The sequence below is a fragment of the Spea bombifrons genome, chromosome 12 (genome assembly GCF_027358695.1).
Source record: "Spea bombifrons isolate aSpeBom1 chromosome 12, aSpeBom1.2.pri, whole genome shotgun sequence".
Taxonomy (NCBI): Eukaryota; Metazoa; Chordata; class Amphibia; order Anura; family Pelobatidae; genus Spea; species Spea bombifrons.
This window is the reverse complement of record NC_071098.1, coordinates 9,928,812-9,950,000: the sequence shown is the minus strand read 5'-3', so window position 1 is coordinate 9,950,000 and position 21,189 is coordinate 9,928,812. Positions and strand designations below refer to the sequence as shown.

The 21,189-nt window shown below is 37.7% G+C and overlaps 1 protein-coding gene across 1 annotated transcript in view; it reads right to left on the bottom strand.

Annotated features, from left to right (window-relative positions):
* The window catches only part of PLCH2 (phospholipase C eta 2), a 239,830-nt gene that overhangs the window by 13,773 nt on the left and 204,868 nt on the right, over positions 1-21,189 (bottom strand). The window contains exons 14-22 of the mRNA XM_053452574.1: positions 11,318-11,410; positions 10,313-10,413; positions 9,586-9,683; positions 8,927-9,109; positions 6,605-6,712; positions 6,337-6,461; positions 4,607-4,691; positions 3,344-3,490; positions 2,635-2,714 (exon numbers count right to left, since the gene is read on the bottom strand). Coding sequence (XP_053308549.1) covers positions 2,635-2,714; positions 3,344-3,490; positions 4,607-4,691; positions 6,337-6,461; positions 6,605-6,712; positions 8,927-9,109; positions 9,586-9,683; positions 10,313-10,413; positions 11,318-11,410 — 1,020 coding nt within the window. The remainder of the gene's footprint in view (positions 1-2,634; positions 2,715-3,343; positions 3,491-4,606; positions 4,692-6,336; positions 6,462-6,604; positions 6,713-8,926; positions 9,110-9,585; positions 9,684-10,312; positions 10,414-11,317; positions 11,411-21,189) is intronic.

Genomic DNA, 21,189 nt, shown 5'->3' with positions numbered 1-21,189 from the left:
TCCACAAGCCTTTTTCCCTTAAAATTCTTCCTTCTTTCCATTAATTAAAAGACTCCCATATCTAAGGGCTGGTTAAGTAATAGAGCATTTTCTACAGTCTGACGCTGTATTGCTGTATAATGTTAGCCTTACATAATCCCAATGCTGTAACATAAAACCAAAAATGGCAAATAAAATGTACGAGCATTTCTAATCCATCCACTGCACTAGACTATGAACATGCTGAAGAACGGTACCTTCCTTATAGTCCTATAGTTATTGTTCTAGCAGGAGTCCTATAAGAAATGAATGAACCCTTGGGCACAATGTTTATATTAAGGTTGGATACACACAAATTTAAAAGATGACCTGAAGATAGACTACAAGCAAGATGAGACTGACAGTCTTTTCAGTCCTGGTCTTTCGTTAATAACCAAGAACCAGGTCAGATTTATATACACAAATTAAATTATATATATATATATATATATATATATATATATTATATATATATATATACACACATACATACATACATATATATATATATATATACATACATACACATACATATATACATATATATATATACATATATACACACACACAGGTCATATATATGCCTTATCTTTGGCTGATGATAGCACCAACTCTTAATTTTATCAATGTAATGTTGCTGTGGTCATCGTTTTTATTAGGTGGGTTACAGCAATTTAATCTCTAGTTGGCTATACAAGCTAAGGTCTTCCCAGACTTGTATTGGCTTTTAGCCGGAGAGCTCTTAAAGGAAAGAACAGCTAACCATGGTAGAGAACTTGATATGTCTGTGACTCCAGACTATGTTCTAACCTAGTACACTAACATTAGTCAGTAGAAATAAGGGTTCAATTTAATCACCTGTCTAACACTTAATTGGTTTTAACAGCAATTGAAACTGCTTGCCTTAGAATCACAAAAAGAGTGGTGATAGATTCTAGGGTCCAACCACTAAAACCAGTTGTACTGAAATACATCAAAATCAATAGGAAATAACCTCTATTAAGTGATTCAAATTTTAGTACAACTAAAATTTATGTAGTTTACACATGCATTCAAAATCCTAAACAATGTAAAGAGAGGCAAAGACCAGGATGTCTGTGACAAATGATACCAACGTCCAAGGTCTGTAGGACTGTAGCATTAAAATTTGTTTAAAAAGGCATTACTTTTACACTAAATTATATGCCACACACATTTACAGTCATTTTCAAAAGCACGGCTTCTTATCCAATCGTATATGAGCGCTTTCATCCAACACATAAATGTAATCCTGTCATTTTTCATAATATTAGTTGTTGAATATTACCTACAAAATAAATATATTCATCTAACAAACAGGTAAAGACATTCATATAGTTTTATGATGTAAGTACAACACAATGTACTCACACCATTGATTGTACCACATTGGCTGTAATGAGCTTCAGCTGTGGCAACGACCTGCATTAAAATTAAATCCTTTGATATAATCAAGTGCTACAATGGGTCTGTAATTATGAGATGCACTGTCTAAATGTATAATTTTTTTGGGATCTTTGCCCTACAAATATGATTTCAACAAAAATCTGGATATAAGGCAGGTCGCTGAATGAAGCTCAGAATTTCCTTGCCTACTACGCCATCTAGTGTTGGAAAGCAGATACTATTCGTTCAGGAGCAAATCATTCATAAATTGGTGCCTATCATTAAAAGAATGCAAAAAAATGTGTATTATATTATTAATAGGTTAGGAGTTACAGTTGATAACATGAGCAATAGACTGAAGTTTTATCATGCAGAAAACAGCTGTTTTATTATTAGGTTATCTTAGGGGGCAGCATTAAGCAGCATGTGAAGTCCATTCACAAACGGCAAGCCATTTTTCTGTCTATTGGGGCAATAGTCTAAGTTAATGAGATTTCCAGGGACACAGACACTGCACACCTCGGGATCGGCTGTAATAGCACTGGATCCAAAGTGCTTCATTCTGAAACTTATGAAAGCGACCTTTATATTAGACACAATTAACCCTGATGCTCATTAATCTAAGTCATGTGGTCACTCTAAATTTTGGGGAGACAGTCCAAGAAAGTGTTCACCCATCACAAAGTCTTTTATCAAATTACACAATATGCATCATTCACAAAGTGCTCTGTTTCTGCTGTACAGACGCACTCTATACGTTCCCAGGAATACTTTGTTTGTAATACTCGTGGTATATCACAAGACGTCACCGACTATAGACTAATGCAAAATAAATAAAGGGAAACTATGAATCTTAGGACCTTTACATTAAATGTGTCCAGCATTTAAGGTTCTGTATTGCTGTGTATCCACAAGTAAGCGCAACAAGACTATGGGGTTTGTGTATAAAGTGTGTTTCTGACAGAAGGTTTGAAAAATAGTCTTATTACCATAGCAACCAAAAAATGGTCCAGATTAGACCATAGCTGGAGTAGTAGCCAATACAGTTGTTAGGAAACAGCTCTATGCCAGTTTATTATTATTTTTTTTAAGGTATTACCGTAATCTTTAATTGCAAAAGCATTATGGAAAAAAAGGTTTAAATACTTTGTAAGCCATACACAATGAGCTTATTCTGTATGGTCCATATAATAGGAAATTAGATGCACCCACCTTACCACTGATGTCATTAATTGCTACGTGAACAAAGATGGATGCCTCTTCCATACCTTCCAGGTACACATGCCGGTAGCCTGCAGGAAAACCAGTACGGGAAAGATAAATGTAACACAAAATAGGTCATTTCTGCCTATAGTTTAGAAGCCCGCTTTCTAATTTGTTGTAGGCAATTTAATAAAGTGTTGAGAAATAAAATAAACAACAATGGAATGCCATAAATGTGATTTGAACATTGCTATGGAGAGGAAATTGTATTAATCTTCAGCATTTATCATATATTATAAATGACCAAACCAATAGAGGTAAACATAAACCATTCCAACGTTAAATAGCGTGAAAACTGAAACGAAGGGGGGATGTAACCAGGGAAGGAAAGAGAATTTAAAAATAAATGAGCCGGGAGAAATTGCAGCAGAAGCAGAATTCCAGGTACGCGACTATCACAACTATCACAGCACCAAATAATTGCAAAAGAACGTCATTGTCTGGGATATTTAACACTGATATCAGATTTTTTGCAACCCTCCTAGCATATGGCAAAATATTATGATTTTAAATCAGTTTATTAATGAGGTTAAGTGAATTAATATTGGTATAGGATGTTTTTTCCCCACTATTTGTTCCTTAACTATTACAGTTATAAGCATATTGTAAGTATCACAAGGTGTAAAACCACCCCCGTTTCAGAAAACCCCCCTTTTACCTGGCATCATACTACTAAATGATATTGTCCTCTGGCCGATAAAGTCCCGGCCGATTGGATCGTGATCCCAGACAAGGAAACGGACCAGGGTGATCTCCGGCATGTGAACTGTAAACACAAGAGTTTCTTCCCACATGGGGTTAAAACCTGGCAACAGAAGATAATTAAAAATTGCATACACCGCATTATTTGACGCCTTCGGGAAAGCGTATGGGGACAGAATGTCTTCGACACTGACATGAAACATCAATTTGACATGTTTCTAATTGATTTTGCCCCAAGCAATCTATAATAACGCAGAATATTTCCTCCCACACACTAAACAGTATATCTTAAATATCACCCACTTTAACATTGTGTGTATATATATATATATATATATATATATATATATATATATATATACACACACACACATATATATATACATACACACACATACATATACACACACATACATATATATACACACACACACATATATACATATACACACACCATCCAAAAGTTTGGGGTCACATAGAAACATCCTTAATTTTTAAAAGAAAAGCAAATCTTGTCCATTAATATAACATTAAATGGATCAAGTACAGCGCAGATGTTAATATTGTAAGTAACTACATAGGTATGTAGAGGACCTTTATCCCTCCCACTCCTGTGTTTGGTTATTGTGCCGTTCACATAAAAGTCTCACTGAGTAATTTAAACACCACAAAGCCACAATAATACTATATTGGGGAGAAGGTTACTTAGCTTGGTTTGTTAAGGATCGGAGTCACGCTTTGTACCAGAATCACTCTTGCATTCATTACATTTTTACGATCATGCCATTGCTTCAAGAGGACGGAGGTCTTCATACTTGGGAACCTCTCTACGGCCCTCACCGGAGTGTTCCTTGTCTAATAGGTGTGAACAAGGGCCGGATTGCCTCCAATTAGCCTCAACAGGGGCAGGTAGTGGGAGTAACCTGAGCTGGGAGCGAGTACGGCCAAACACTGCCCCCCGGTGGAGCACCCAGGGAACACATCGACTCAAATGCCCGGTAAACGGTCTTGATTTCCGGGACCTCTAGGTGAAATCAAGATCTATTTCTAGGAAGCATTCCAACATTGACTTCCTGGTTTCGGTAGCCACAGTCATGTGGAAGTCTCAAACTCCAATGACTAAAGAATGTCTGCACCAGCGTGCATGCAGTAAAATGTAACAGATTTTACACATAAATGGCATTGGATCGTTCCTTTAACATGTCGAATGGCTGCTTACCATTATCATCAACAACCCGGGTTTGTTCTTTGAAGCAGTCCACTGGCAGACCAATCAGCTCGACTTCCACAAAGGGATCAATGATCTACAGTACAGAATTTCAGTTTAAAAGATGCAAAAAACTGAAATAATTGTGTAAAAAGAAACAAATTCCCCATTTCAAGGTAACAGTTTAGTTGCGAAATAAAACATTACAATCTGTAGTATTTATACTGCTGTACACAATAGAAAGCCTGGGTCTAATAAAAACATTTCTGTAGAGTAGCATACATGAGTTTTATTGGGTTTACCGGCCTGTGCGTTCTAAAACCTTTAATAATCTGGTAGAAGGTGGAATGCTAAGGTCTAAGTGGAAGATGATGGCTGCCTACATATGTATAGAATTAGTCTATTCATAACCAGAATAGAAGGCCCTGCACACAAGACCCAAACACTAGTATTAATGTTCTATATTTAAATACATCTATTCTCTCTCCTGTTATTTTGCCCATTTAATTACTTTTAGATGGCAATATCAAGGCATATTTGTAAAATGCGTTTGCTGCTTCGTGGTCAGCGATGTAATACACATAAATTGGGAATACACTAACACAGACAGTGACATATGAAAAAGGGGATACATTTCTATCATGTCTGAGTAGAATACATATTTCCCAGTGGTAAATGGTACACATCTAACATATTATTAATAAACCAAACATCAGCCTTTCTGTAGCATGACAGCTGAAGCCGACTACCTGGAGAGAGAACAGGCCATTCAATCATAAGATGGAATATTTGCCAACATCTTGTAGCTTCCCTTGTGAGCGCGTTTTACCAAGTACAGTGTCTTTTAAACAAAATCTATAAAAATGATAAGTGATGCACTATGGCATTGATCCCCAGTGTTGTTTTTCTCTTAGATATTTTATAATGGGAGTTAGACACACACTGTGCTAGTTACAAAGTATAGTAGAGGTTGGTAAAGGAGATGTGTTAAATGCCTTTTTTGTGTACTAAATTAGTGATCAGCGTACCAGAATAAACCTCCTTGGGCAACAGAAGAAACACAAATATAATAACTGCGTGTTGCCAAATCAGCCCTTTAAAACCAGATGCCCACAATTCGACTGGCCTGTGGCTCATAGAATTGATGAGTGTTCCGGTAGCTGGCAACCAATATACTTGTGTGTACCAGGGTTACCAGAATTCCTCTTATTAAATTCTTATTAAAATACAAAAGACTAATGCAGTTCAACTGCTTCCTTGTCTCTCTGCTCCCCCATCACTGATTCTGCTTCTCCTTCTCTGCTGCTCCATCTGCATCTTTCTCTCCTCTTCAGAGTACTTCCACAAACCTCTTCCCCCTGTTTCGGAAGTATTCTGAAGAGGAAAGAAAAATTCAGACAGAGAAGCAAAGAGAGACGGAGAAGCAGAATGGGAGACGGAGTAGTGCATGAGGAAGAGAAGAGAATTAAGTTAGCAGGAAGAGCGGAGAAGGAAGAGAAGATGGGAAAGCAGAGACAATGAACCAGTTGTTCGAGAAGATAGCAAGAGATAAGCTTTCTCATACATTTTCCTTTGTGGTGCCTCCTCATTGTCTGACAGTTGTACGAATTAACAAATTTAACAAAATTTGCTAAAATCAAAATTTGTACAACTCCGAATGCACAAGTTTAACATAGAGGTAGTGTGGGGAATCATAGTTAAAACCATTTTCTGTTAAATTACTACCCGAATGATCATCTTACCTCTCCACGGTCACCCAGCATGGAGTCTTTTGGTTTCGGAAGCTGCTGTCCACTGATTATTCGCAATACAAGTTGCTTCTTAAACTGACCTGGTAATGGATCCTCGGAATTGGGATTAAAGGCACCTAAAAATCAAAAGAATGCGATTACTCGGATGACAAGCACAGTAGTTCACGTGTAACCATCTCAACACATCTGAAAACCTTTGCACACAAGAGACACCATTTAATGTCATGGAACTCTGGCGGTGCAGGAGACATGTCTTCACCTTGACACATGCATTTCGGCTTCAGAACATATCCACAGCTTCCATTGCAGCTAAACTTGGCTCGGTTCAGCTGCAACATTCTTCCTTCAGACTGGTAATTTAAAGCAACTGATAAAGAAAGCAGAAAAAAAATTTAAGCTAAATATTCTGTACACTGTGATTGCATTTAAAGCAGTTACACCCTGAGCATCCCATTTTGTTCTTACAAGAACATCGGTCATTTGTTTGTTACTTTGAAACAATGCCATTTGGTAGCTGTCTGTGTATAACACGGGAGACAGACCTTTTTAGAGCAAATATCCCCCACCATCCAAACCTAGAACTTAGCAACCGTGCACAATGCCAGTCAGCAGCTGTAAAGGCCAATAAGATATTGACATGTATAAAGTAGAGTATTGATTCACAGGAGGAGGATATCATTTTGCCTCTTTACAATTCAATGGTAAAACCTCACCTTGAATATGTAGTGCAAATAATGATACCGTACATTGGATTGGAAGATTTTAGTGATGAAGACAGACTAAATATGTTTATTTATGTAGGCTGAAAAAAATGCATTTTAGAGGGGATATCATAATGTTGTATAACTATGTGTGGGGCCAATATAAAGAGCTCTCCAGTGACCTGTTCATTAAAAGAAATGTACAAAGAACAAAAGGCTGTCCTCAGAGTGAAAGAATGAAGATTTCATAGAAAACACAGGAAATTATTTGCTTACAGTAAGGACAATAAAAAAGGGTCTGGATATTTTTTTTTGAAAAACAAAACATATAGGGCTATAAATAGTGGAATAATTAATGTTTTAGAGCTTCTTGATCCAAGGAGAAATCGGACTTAGGGGGTGAAGACGTTATCCATCTTCTTTTGGATTAAGAGCATGAATGATAGGTAGAAGGTATGAACTGGATGGACGTATGTCTTTTTTCAACCTAAATTACTATGTTACTATGAGCTACGTATTTAAAATATTCATAAATGCCTCGTAACTAGAAGAGAATATTTTAGTGGCATGAAACCAGTGGTAGTCGGTAAAGTTGATGCACAGTAAACAAGCACTATGAAAGAGAGGGCACATATCTTATCTATACAATTTTCTCAACTTAAATTTGAGCTAATTTATAGAAAAAAAAATATTTTATTAATGATGACAGTAGGGCATTGGCCATTGTGTTTAAAAACACAATACTTGCTCTATGTTAAAGCAGACTCTGGGAGGGAGAGAGTTAAACATTGTGGTGGTTAGATTGTGTGTCAGTTTAAATGCCCTGGTCCATAAAACACATTTCTCAAACAGGATTGTTGGTCTCCAAAGCTTTTATTCTGTTAACTTTTATCGCATCTGTTTCTATAGAAACACAGAAATTGCTCACTAGGCTAGTCTAATATTCCTTCACCAAAGAGGAGCAATAAATGCTGCTTAGAAGGACTTAGTGTCAGACTCCAAATATTATCTCCTTTGCTAAGTTCACAGCACTTACAAGCCACCCAGTATCCGCAGACCAGCCATTCATTTATCTAAGATAACACCAGCCCATCAAGAACGTCTTGTTTATTCGAGGTTAGGACTTTTTGTATGGCCAAAAATGCTGTTTATGGAGAGGGAGTCTATACACAATATTTAAAACTGAAACATAGTATTCCATAGGATATACAAGTCTTTGGACCAATCTGCACAAACATTCACATGGACGCTGGCCTTGTTTCAAGTACAGGGTAGCCTTATTTCTTTCCTAGAATGTTTAAATTCACTCACCGCAACTTACTACTGTCACAACAAATTGAAGGCTGGATTTTCCGTACAAGTACAATCTTATAAGGCCATCAACTTTATTCAGATCAGGAAAAAAGCTGCGTGTAACAGCTGAGCGCATAACTTAACATATTCATGGGAGCAGGTTTCTTGATGTGACCCTGTTTTCTACATTTATAAACTGACAATGTACTAAAAACTATGTACTGTTCACCAAAATATCATTGGTACCCAAATCTACATCCCACTCATATATATTCACATTCTCATCAGAGATACAGGTCCTGCTTTCTTCACCAGAACCTCTCTGGGAAAATACAGAAGAAACAAAGGGTGGAAACAGACCATAAGGGACAGAAGCCCTCACAGATGGGGGGCTTCTGATTTTGGTTTCACTTTACTGGGGCATTCCTAGATTTGGAAATACTTTTTTCCATATATCTCTTACAAGAGTAACTTACCATCTTTAAAATTCCATTTAATAGATACCGATAACCCTGGAACTATGGATATACCATGGAGGCAAGCTGCAGAACCAACGTATGGATAAGTAAATTAAGATGATTACATACCTAACTGACAGCCACTGTTCCAAAAAGGTTGGGGGTTATAGTTGCTGGAGTCAACTCTGTAGGACGATGGGTAAATCCGTGACAATTGGTACTGGTTGAATCGCACAAATTGAGCTGGCTTCTGTTGAAGGATCTGATGAGCTTTTGTCTCACTAAATGAAGACACTTGCCAGCTTGAAGAGACTGGAATGATCAAGCAAATATATTTAGTTATGGCTTTAAATACATGTCCAAAAATGTTCAATTCAGCAGTGAAATCTCATTTTCTTAATACACCCAAACTTCATGACGCTGTTTTTGGACAAATACTGGAAATTTACAACATGTAGAATGCTATCTAACTCGAGACACAACTTATTCTCCTTTGACATCAATCTTTCAAAAACACTTTTAAAGCCAAATTATGGTTTGTTATGGTTTAAACTGATTTTAGCATCGGGACAAAATAATGCAGCACATAATGAAAGAAAGCATTTTAGTATTTGATCTTCATACAAAGTCACTGTAGCTCTCCTTTTAATGAAAAACACCAAAACATTACAAACCAGTACAAACTTCTGCAATTTTACAGGCTAATCGTAAAATGCTATGCAGGTGCAGAGAGCCCAGTATTTGGAACAGAAGAAATACAATTTAGGATTAACATCACATCTACTTACTTTCCGTGTCCACGTCATGGATGCCAACAGATTTTGTATATTTCACCAAGTCAGACAGAGCTCTTGAAAGCTTCATGGTCTTCTTCTGCCTGTTTATTCTGATAAATACAAACAAATATTGATCCATTAAAAAAACAAATGCAAACACATCATTGAAGGTGTAGATCAAACAAATAATGCATGTAAACCAATTGCAGGCATAGATCACAGGTTGCACACCCCGCACCCAGATTACACACAAAGGACTTGCTCCAGCACCCAGACTGCGCCCAAACACATATATGCCTCGACATACAAGCAATTTTAAAACACAAACACACAAATCTCTGTCCCCTTGATACCTATCCCTCCACTTATTTTGGTCTAAAGAGAGCTGGCAGGGTGGCAGACACCAGTGTCTGGCTGGCTGCCTGGCTTTGCAGAGAATGGGCTGGTGGGGGGAGATCTTTTGATCCCCCCAGTGGTCACTCTAGTAGAGGCGCCCCCTGGGGCGTTGTGCTGTATGCAGGGGCACAACCCCTAAGGCCGCCCCTGGCGAGGGAGATCAAACTGTAACCTTCCTGTAAACTTCCTTTTTGGTTAATAAACCCAATGAACTTCCCTTTAATTTGAACTACACCAAGATCAAAAATGTATCAATCATACACAGAGCAGAACTAATCTCTAAAACTGAGCCAGCCAAAGTCTTAACAGTTCATGAAGGGCCCATGTTGAAAACATATCGTACCTGCTGTAATGTACAGATGCTCTGGCTAAGCTTCCTTGATGATCAAGGCTATCTTCTGCCTCTTCTAAGCTGGAACTCTTTTTCATTCTTGCACCTTTTTTCTAAAGAAAGTTATAAGAATTTTTTTTTTACTTCGTATAAAAAGGTATTTAAAACTTATATTTAGTTCTGTTTTCAGGCAATGTGATAAATACAGCAAAGTCTTACATTACTACTGAACAGTTGTGTATAGAATGCATCAAGTTTAACAATACTAAACAGAAATGTCTTCAGGACCAAAGCTCTTTTGTGTTCAATGCTATATCACAATACCTTATTGTATTAAGTAGTGAAAGGGAGTTTTTTTGGGGTGGGATTTTCATTTTTTCCCTGATTTGATCATTTCTACAAACTACATTGTACACCTTCTGGCAGGGATTTGCGATTGCTTACTTTATCTTAAAATGGCAACCTCTCATAAATGGCATTTGATAAAATAATAAAGTATCTTTAATGCGTGAAACAGTATAATGGCTCTGCACATGACAATCTGCATCAGAAGCTTGCGTTTACTATTGATATAAATTATTAAGGGATAAAACAATTCAACAAGCTTCATCTGGAAGCTTTCCGGGCATGAAAAAAAACAGTTAAACTGCAGATGCTAAAATTTATCAACAATATAGCTTTTTAAATACCACACTACTAAAATCCCAAATGTCACACCAAGCACATTAAAAAGAGACCGAAAGTATTTTAACTGTTATACGCTAACGGAAAACTTTCATAACCGGATCAAGCCAGTCCAGATGAAGAATTGGCAAAGGATCCAGTAATAAGAAACGCTGGGAACATTCAGACCATGACCTCAAATCCCAAGGGTTTTACCTCCAATCTCTAGGTGTAAGGGCGCATGGGCAGAAAACACTGCTTGTGAAATTGGGACAACCCATCAGGTTGTCTTTTTGCTCATAAGTGCTAAATAACCACTAGACAAAGTATTTAGCCACCATCGGTTGGATATACCTTTCGCTTGGAGAAGCTTCCCATTAATGAACGACTGTGCCGTTTGTTAGGGCTGGGTGATTCCCCGGATTCTACTTCCTCTTCTGTCTTGCTCTAGAAAGAAAATAATAAAGAACTTTTAGAGATGACCGGCTCAAACATACTACTATAATAGGACTCCAAACAATTCACTATACAGAATGCAAAAAAAATGAAAACTACCTTTATAAAGAAGTCTACACATTCTAAAAACGAGACTAAAGCCCTGTGGAAGCTTTTCTACAACAGTTTTCCCGCAATGGCAATGACTTGCAAATGGGTACTTTGTCAGGACATGAATAGTTTCATATTTTATTTTATATGTTTTGGAATGTATGAGAGCAGAGTGAATTCATTTTAGCTGATTAAATCAAGACATGAAAGGTACTAACTTTTAAGTATTCGCACAAAATAGGTGAATCATTATTTTATATAAAGATGTATTTGGGTTTCAGTGAATCATTAAAATAATTAAAATTATCAACTGACTCATTATATGATCCAACAGCGAAAATAAACGGCTACGAGTTTTTATCCCAAAATGTTGTTACCCACTGAATGCTAAAGGGTTAGCATTCCTCTCTGTAAATGCTGCATTGTGTGTGTGAAGGGTTAAACACTAAGCTTTAAAACCAGCCTTCTCCTGTTATCCAACATTTACCATCTTACACCTCTGTTGGATGTAACGCACCCATGCCTTGGTACCAGTGATGCACAAATCTGCAAATGAATGGGGGTCGGAGAGCTATAGATTTATAGAGTTTTTCACTCCATGGAATAGATGCCTCTGTTAATCAAACAGACCGTGCTAACCATACATATGTTAATTGTCTTTATTGATTATACTTCATGTTGAAGACTCCTTCCTTTTGGGGAACTCTGTTTAAACAGCTGAAGGACACCACTGTCTAGCTATTGGCACCATTATGGACCTTTCCACACAGAGGTCATCAAACATGTAAATTGTAGAAGGATAACAAGAGTTTCACAGGCTGATCAACAAAGGACGGATGAGAACAAGCATAAAAATATTGGTACTCTGTGTTAAAGCTCTTTAGGAGACATTGCAGAGATAGAGGTTGTGCTCAGGTTAACCAGAATGTGCTCTGCTCAGCAAACTCTGCGTCTTTAGTGAAAACTGCTAATAATCCATGTGGAGAAAGCTCATTAACCACCTATTCCTGGAAACTCTTATAGCAACATCCAGAACATGTTACTAGATGCCACTTACAAGATGCAAATGCAAACATTATTCAAGGATTTCCTCTTGAAACACCAAGCGACAAAAAAAAAACCCAACTTAAATGGCGTAGCATTGAACAAGGCAGTCGCTAGGAGATGAGGCATGTTGGGGTCTTCAATGAGAAACAATAAAAGATACAGTTCTCAGTTGTATTGTGTATATTAGTGTTTGTTTCATGCATGTGTTGGCATTAGGCAAAGTCAAAGGGGTAAATGTATGGGTTTGTATGTTGACCTAGGAAGACCATCTTTAGAAGATCAAAGCTAAAGAGCTAAGTAGTCCATTTACTTCTTATACCTACACAGGTAAGTCAAACTCAGAAAGGCCATAGGTCACAAGCACTATTTTCATCTAGAAAAGGAAAATTATAGGTATAACGGGCTAAGGAATAAAGCGGCAAGACACGCTATATTAAAAGACTTGCACCAAACACTGGTGATCTTCTTGTCAAGTTGGTACAAGTTTATCTTCTGCTAAATCAGTTTTTTTTCTTGAACATTTCTACCGTGTAGCTCATACAATTTGTACTCTCTGGGTTAAAGCTCTTTAGGATACATTCTTTAGGATGAATGCCCCAATGAGTTTAGTTTAAAGAACAAAGATCCTGGACCACAAATGAGTTTGTCAATCCTCAGACCTTATCAACAGTGTAGACCTGTAAGATGCCTTCACACAGAGAGAGAAGCACCTTAAGAACATTCGAGAATCTTAACAATGCCATAACATCTTCTTTCCAAAACACTGCAAATTGCTTGTTTTTTTTACAATAAGAACTGTAGCTGTAACTGTGTAAAATGCTGCAGCACACAAGCAAGTAAACCAATTATTTTGCTGCAGCGTGGAACAAAAACTCCAGGAGGCAGAATAAATGGCTGCGATAATGATATACTGCATATATATCTATAACCAGCTGAAGAAAAACAGCCAAACAAATATTCATTTCCATAAATATTCAGAATCGCTTCCAATTACTAAATGCATTTGTGGCAATTCTCAACTTTATCACTAGGCTGTGCTGTCAGGTTAAGGACCGGTATAGAACGCCAGCTTTATTTTCCACCTGTATCGCACCATACATTTTTATTTTACACAAACCATAATCACTTCGCTTTTTTTTTTTTTTATTTGCTTATATGGGTCTCATATCGTGATTCCTGCAGTATTAACCATTTAGATACTAGAAAGCATAGATTTCATTATACTAGACTCCCTTTTCAGTACTGTTCTATATTGTAGAATATAGTTTTAAAATTAGATTTTAGTAGAGGTGAACTCGCCCGTAATATTACATGCAGAGCAAAAACAGGATTATTTTTCCTATACTGTTAAAAAAAAAATCCTATTAACTCTTTGTGTGAAAAGAATGAAGAAACCACTGATTTGTTGTCATTTTCAAACAGAGGTATAAAATTCCGATTTTTTTTTTAAAATATTGCACATCAGGGAAAGCAAAACAGCTAGTTCTCCAGTTTTTGTGGATTTCCTGTAATGTTCATTTTAGAACGACAACTGGTCCTCTTGGAAATGTTCAATCCGCATCTAATAAGTATAGGTTAAACCAGTTTTATGGAATGTAACAAAGAGCAAGTCCCATTGGGAAATAAATTCAATTTGGGCATAAAATACAATGCTACAGACATTAATTTAGTCTAGCAGTAACAGTAAGGCTAGGTTTCCACTTGGGTTTTTGTCCGGCGTTTTTTTCTTTATGAAAAACGCCAGGAAAACTGCCAAGAAAACTGCCACTGCATTTACCTGCGTTTTGGCGTTTTTTCTGGAGTTTTTTCTGGCGTTTTAGCCTTTCTGTGGAAATTGCTTTTTTTGACCTTAGGCAGTTTTTCCAGCCTTTACAAGTTAGAAGTTTCACCCAGCTAAAAGGGATTAGGATAAATGGCAAGTATCTGCCCTCTCCTGCTGTCATTTACTTGGTAGACCCTTTTGTCTCTTTTCTGTGGTTTGTAAGGCATGCTTTATTTCGAATGTCTGCTCCTCTGGGAAGATTGGCCCCAAATGATGGTGCAAATTGTTTGCTGTTGCTTTTGGCACGCAGGATCCGGTCGCGTATGTTTGTTTGTAATGGCATGTTTGTTCCAAATGGTGTAAAATTCAATATGAACCAGTCCAGGACTTTGTTTTGTGTGAAACTGTTTGTTTCCAGCCTATTTCTCGTAGGACACACAGATACTGGGTCCATCCTCTGCATTGTAACTGTGGAAAAAACGCCATAAAAAACGCCAAGGCAATAAACCCACATGGCTTTTTCATGGCGTTTTTTCTCTCCCATAGACTTCTATTGGAGAAAAACGCCAAGATTTCAACATGCTGCGAGTGTCAACATGCTGCGATTTTGAAAAACTGCCAGAGCCCAAAAAAGCAGAAAAACGCCAAAGAGGACTGAAAAAACGCCAGACAGAAAAACACCAAGTGGAAATGGCATTTTGCGATTTCCTATTGAAGAACAGCTAACATCTGGCTGCAGCCGTTTTTCACAAAAAAAAACCCAGGTGGCGCTATTGGCGTTTTTATAGGCGTTTTTAGCAAAAAAAAAACCAAGTGGAAATCTAGCCTAAAACTGTTTTTTATCGCCTTTTGTTCTGCAGACCTAAAGGCTGCCATCACTGAGCTGATTCTTTATGGCAGCGCTAATGAAGTCTCCCTCCATGGACTTCCATTAGTCACAGTGCCTGACTAGGTGATTAACAATGAGCCATTCTAATATTTCCCATATATGATCAGTACGATAAAGACTCGTAACGAACATTATACAAAAACTAGAACTGTTTTAAAAAGAGAAGTGCTGTATTTTTTAAAACATTTCTTTACGTTCCCTTTAAACTTACATGGCTACCCAAAGTGTTTTTTTGCTGAAATATCAGTGAATTGCAAGGCTATGTGCAGTTAATGTCTTGGGTACATGGGTTAATAAGCCTGTTGATAGCAGCCACGTTCTCCAGCATAACTGCTCTTTTAGGAGCTTAATTGCTAATGAGAAAAATAGCATCGAAAGCTGATCTAAAGTAAAGCCGAAACGCAGTCTAGTTTTTGACTGATAAAACCCATGTGAGTATTTTATTACAACGTGGAGCTTATTTGTTGGAAGCAAGTAATTTGAAGCAAGCTACTGCAATTAGCTTTGTGTAGCTCTTTCCATCCTTGTAGGAAGATCATTTTTTTTTCATGTAGTCGGCACATTGCCGTCTGCTGGGATTGGTAATTGCCAATTTGACGTGGTTTCAATCTCACTGAAACAAAGCTGGCTTGTTCTGAATATTTAATCTGTCCCGGGTCAAAGAATGGAGAGCAAATTTCCTAAGGGGGGCCTATTTTCAGATTCCTCATTAGCCTTTTTGCTAATATGCCGAGAAACCTGAGGTTTTAAAGTCATTATTCTAAACAGGAATCGGGATGCAAATTTCCAAAGGAGGGGCAACCTATCAGTAGTGGGATTCTGATTGTTTCCATGGCTACTGCACTACATTTACTACAGGTGATGGCTCATTTAACCCAAATGTATTAAAACCAGTTCGGCACTTAATGATACATTTGTCCCAGCCGTAAGATGTCTATGACTAAGCGCTGCTATAATTATTTTCCCTTTTTCCCCTCTATATTTGGCGTGTATAACAATGAATTAAGATGTAGATTTAATAAAGATTGCACATTGTTATTTGGTTTTTTTCTATTGCTTATAACACTTAACCAAGCACCCCTTTGCTGATTGGAGTTTCATACAAGTTATGTGCAGAAAGGCTGTGGATAAGGGCTTAACCTACGGCTCCAAGCATCCAGTATAGTTCTCCTGCCCATGCTGGTCTTTATATTGGGCATAATGGGTAGTGCCTAAGAACACCTTCCTTTCCTATTGTGACCGGCTGCTAACTGAGGATTATTCTACAGACGTACAGGTCACATCAGCAAAGTAAGGCGTCATCTAGCATTTGGTCAGAATGCTGCTCTTGCTGGAAAAGACTACTCACCACCTTCGCTCCTTAGACCGGTGAGAGCTGCAGCAATATTTGATATCCTATAAATACTGTTCTGATGTGTGTCTCTCAACACATGACTTGTAAAGGGATCATCAGAGGCTCATGTCTATTGCCTTCTTTAAATAAGTCTGTAAAATGCCTGCTATCACTAAAAACATCTTTATCTGGAAACACAAGGAAGTCCATATACTTGTTTCAACGAACTAGAATGTTCTGTCACACGGCACATCAGTACTTAGCAGTAGTCACTGCGGCAAGTTCTCCTACGCAGGTAGACAACTGAGGTTTATTCACTAAAGTGGGTGAGTGAGTTTCCAGAAGCGCTTTATCTCCCTGACTTTGCTTTACATCATGAAGGGCCAAGCCCAGTGAGCTTCAGCTGGAAGAGTTGCCAGCATGGTCCTGTATAATGCATATTCAACCCAGTAAGAAGTCACCTCACTGACTGAACTATGAACTAGGCAGGGCCAGCTCAACTCTTCTTACCGTGAAATACCCCAGAAAAAGACCTTTGTAATGCATAATAAATTTAGGGAGTTAAAAGACATAACTCTTCTGCAAACTATTCTGCCAGCTCTTTGAACGCCTAGTAATAACTAGAAAAATGTAACCAATACAGTATAAGAAAAAGTTTATATTCAACAGCTTTTATAACATGCCTAGAACATCAATGGCTGCCCCCAGTTTATATGAACTTTCCAATATTTTATTTAAAAAAATATTTTTATATTTATTTTTAAATCCAAGGGTTGGGAGTATACAAGATGTATTCCTATACCGCCGTAGAGTTTTTCTCGTAAAATATTAAAAACACTTTCATCCTCTTAAATTGCCAGTATTTTCTACCTAATATTGATTACAATCAGGTCATTACATAGGATCACAGCTCTTTATATCCAGACTTCATAAAATCAGACTTGCTTTAACTTAATACACCAAGCGCTTTCACTATATTACTATTTTTTTTCTAAGGCTTTTACGTTGTTCAGATCATGCAGATGGGATACTGTTTAAAAGATATTATCACATTTACGTGCCAGTTCACCAAAACATCCTTAACGCAGTCATCCTGTATACATAATGAATGAAGGATCGATGCTCCTCTATATGAATGAAAGATGCGCTGTAATACAAAACGATGAATAATGAAACGCAAATTCAAACTTTGTTTAAATGTTTTCACACAACAGAATTTTATGAAGAATGATTAAAGCTGTGGATTGGTAAAAAAAAAAAAGAGCAGCTGAATTCCTTACAGCAGAATACATAAATTGTATTTGAATTGTTTTGGAGTATTGCATATACCATGCTGTTTGAAAGCCCGTTTTAGCAACCATATGGGATCTGACACCTTAATACACTGTAGGCACATACATTAACAAAGGCAGAATAATGAATAATAATTTATTAAAACTAGTTCAACGTATACCTTGTGCTTTTTGTTTTTTAATCAGTGTTAGGCCTAGGGCAACGCTCTGGGGAACATGAGATCCATGTCTCATGGTGGCATAACTAGCATCATCTAATCTCCTGCCCTCTATCTTCTACCAACTCTTACAAAGTGGAAAAGAGATAACTTTATAAGAATCATGCAGATCAAGAAAAGAGAAACATAGCTACTCCCATAGTATACATATAAAGTATGTATATACATCCATTGAACTCTATTATACAGGTTAATTTTGTGTGCTAAACTGCAATATATAATATTTATGAAAATTCAGACCATTCAGGTGCACTCTAGCTATGCTTGGCTATGGGTTGGGCAGAAACTAGTGGGTTTATATGGTATTCCAAACATCAGTATTATTATTGAAACATTATTAATCCATCCTGGAGTTCTATCGTCATGTTACTGGAACGGATGATTATTTTCCCAATACATGCAGCTACAAAATACATTACTCTAGAATTTGTACTTGAACTGAGCTGCAGCTTCCCTGAACCCCCCCCCCACAACAATTGAATTTAAAAGCCGAGATTATACTAATGCAAATAAGAACTCTGTATAACTATCACGTTCCAGACAAAGTATGCACCCTTATAAGACAAATGTCGTTTTCTAAGTTCTAGCAACTGGGTTCTGCCAGAACTAAATGGGGGCTGGCTTGACAGGTCCGGTGATGTAAACCTAATTATAGGATTTGTGTTTTATGTCTCATTAAACACAGCTTTAGAAGCCGATTTAGAAATTTTACATTTTTTTTTTTTAAAACCTTGTTAAAAATCATTTGGCTCTACCTTATTCCTAGTTCACACACGTGTCCTCAACTCCCCTCCGACCACTGTGGTGGAATATATTAATTGGTTAAAAAAAAATCATATCAAGCAGCATAATTTAGGATATCTGAGAAGGTAACAGATATAAATTAATTTTAAGCTAAAATGAGGTAGTCCGTACATACCACAGAGGTGAGAAACTAGGGTGAGAGAACATCCAACAAAGTTTTCAACGGTTTCAACTTCTCACCTTAGTGTATCGGCCCCACCTGCAGCTCAAAACCAACATATAACTCTTATTGTCTATTTTTATTGTCTGAGACAACCCTAAAAAGCTGTATGGTGTGGATTAATGCGATAATCACTATAAATACCGTTTGGTGGCAATTTATCTTCACAAAACCAATTTGGGAATTAATGAAACTCCAAGCAGCAGATCCGTTTCTGACATTGAGATTAAAATTGGTAGAGAAGAGACAATGCTTCAATTAAGCAGTTTCAGAACCTCAGTGGTAAAAATCTTTGGTAGTGTTTTTTTTTTCATTAAATCACTTGCATCTGTTTCAGCTTTATCTCTTTTATTCATAGGAGGCAATAACTTTTAAATCCCCTGACCAGCTGTTCCTTACAATCCTTCACAGGCTCGTTACGGAGATGCGATGGCTGCAGCTTCACATTTACATTCTTCATATGACAAACATTACGTCTTCAACTTGGTTTCTGACAGCGTTAATGTAACAGATTGAGGAGGGCTGCACAAGTTCCTGGGGGTTCTCAGGACGGGATAAGCAGGGCTGGATTTACAACCTAGGGGCCCCTGACTGACACATCCTGAAAATAAAAATGAAGCAATATAATGGATAGGCATTGTCAGAAAGACTTATGCAAGGCATGTGTAGGTCATGATCCAAATGGGAAGAGGGCATAGCTAAAATCAGGATGACACTCGTTTGCTTCCCACTGGGATGCAATGGATTTTAACTAAATCCCAAGATAACCTGTTTTCGGTTTTAAATTGCCGAAAGACAATCATGATCTTGTGCGTTCAATAAAATGATACTGGGTACATCGCATCTTGTCTGGAGAGCTAATGAGTCATGAAAACTGGTGGGATATCACAGCCTCTGAATTTGCTGCACAATTTCTAACAAAGCTGAAACTGGGTCCCACTTTGAAATACCCGGAACGCAATTCCACCCAGGAGAGCTTTTCCAGGAACTTGGTGAACTCGGAGTTTGCATCTGCCGGATTCAGTAAGCCCAATGGGAATTACAACAATACCTAAAGTATGATCTGCTGATAGGACCCCTGAATGGCAATATTTTGCGTAGCCAAATAGAGAAGGGCTTCTGGTGTGCCTGCATATTGAGAGGAAAAACAAGTACGAGGAAAAAAAATAATGCGTAGAAAATACTGAGCTTCTTGTTTAGGTCCTAAAACTTAATGAATGCTCCTAAATAGTGTTTAGTGAGCTCAGTAGACCTGTGCTAAGCAGTTAAACATAAGTTACATTTTCCCTGCCTCTCCAAATCTTTCCTGCCCTCTAGCCCCTTTTCACAGTTCATAGACCAATATACTGCAAAGTGACATCATGCAAAGGGATGTCAAAAACATTCAAAGGTTCCATCCCTTTCGGGGTCTTTTTAATGAACCAGTCACTCCTCCAGTCATCTAAAGAGCTGAAAAAGAAAAACATCTGAAGCTTTTCCTTAGACTGGATGAATCACTTTGCTTTGGCTGTGCTGCCATTTAAAACAGCCATATGAAACCCCCCCAGAGCGACTTTAACTACATGAACGCGGCATTTTCCCTTCCAAGCTATGGAATCCGGCCATCACTATAAAGGTGCAGCACTGAAACTAAATATAATATGCACAGACCTGTAAATACAAACAATATACAACATAAACATCACTGTTTTACACTTTAAACTTCATTGTATTTAAGGTCTTCAAATAAGTGTGTGTGCAGAAGAAAAATCAAATTAATATTTGGCGTGACCTCCCTTTGCCTTCAAAACAGCATCAATTCTTCTCGGTACACTTGCAGAAAGTCAGGGATTTCGTAGGCGTATAGTTGGAGAGAAGCTGGGTGAGGAACAGCCAAACTTACTGACAAGCTTTAATGCCAAAAATCATACACCATGGCAAGACTGAACGCAGCAACAAAACACAAGGTAGTTATACTGCATCAGCAAAGTCCCTCCAAGAAATTTCAAGGCAGACAGGGGGTTTCCAGGTGTTCTGTCCAGAAAGAGGGGGCAATGTTGAGGACCAGAAACACAGAGATCGGCCATTGAAACTTAGCATTGGCAGGAAACAGCGGTACCCTGCTACACCCATCTACTGTCCATCATTGTGTCCAAAAGCCATATCTCTGATGTGGAGCAAGGCCAAGCAACTCAA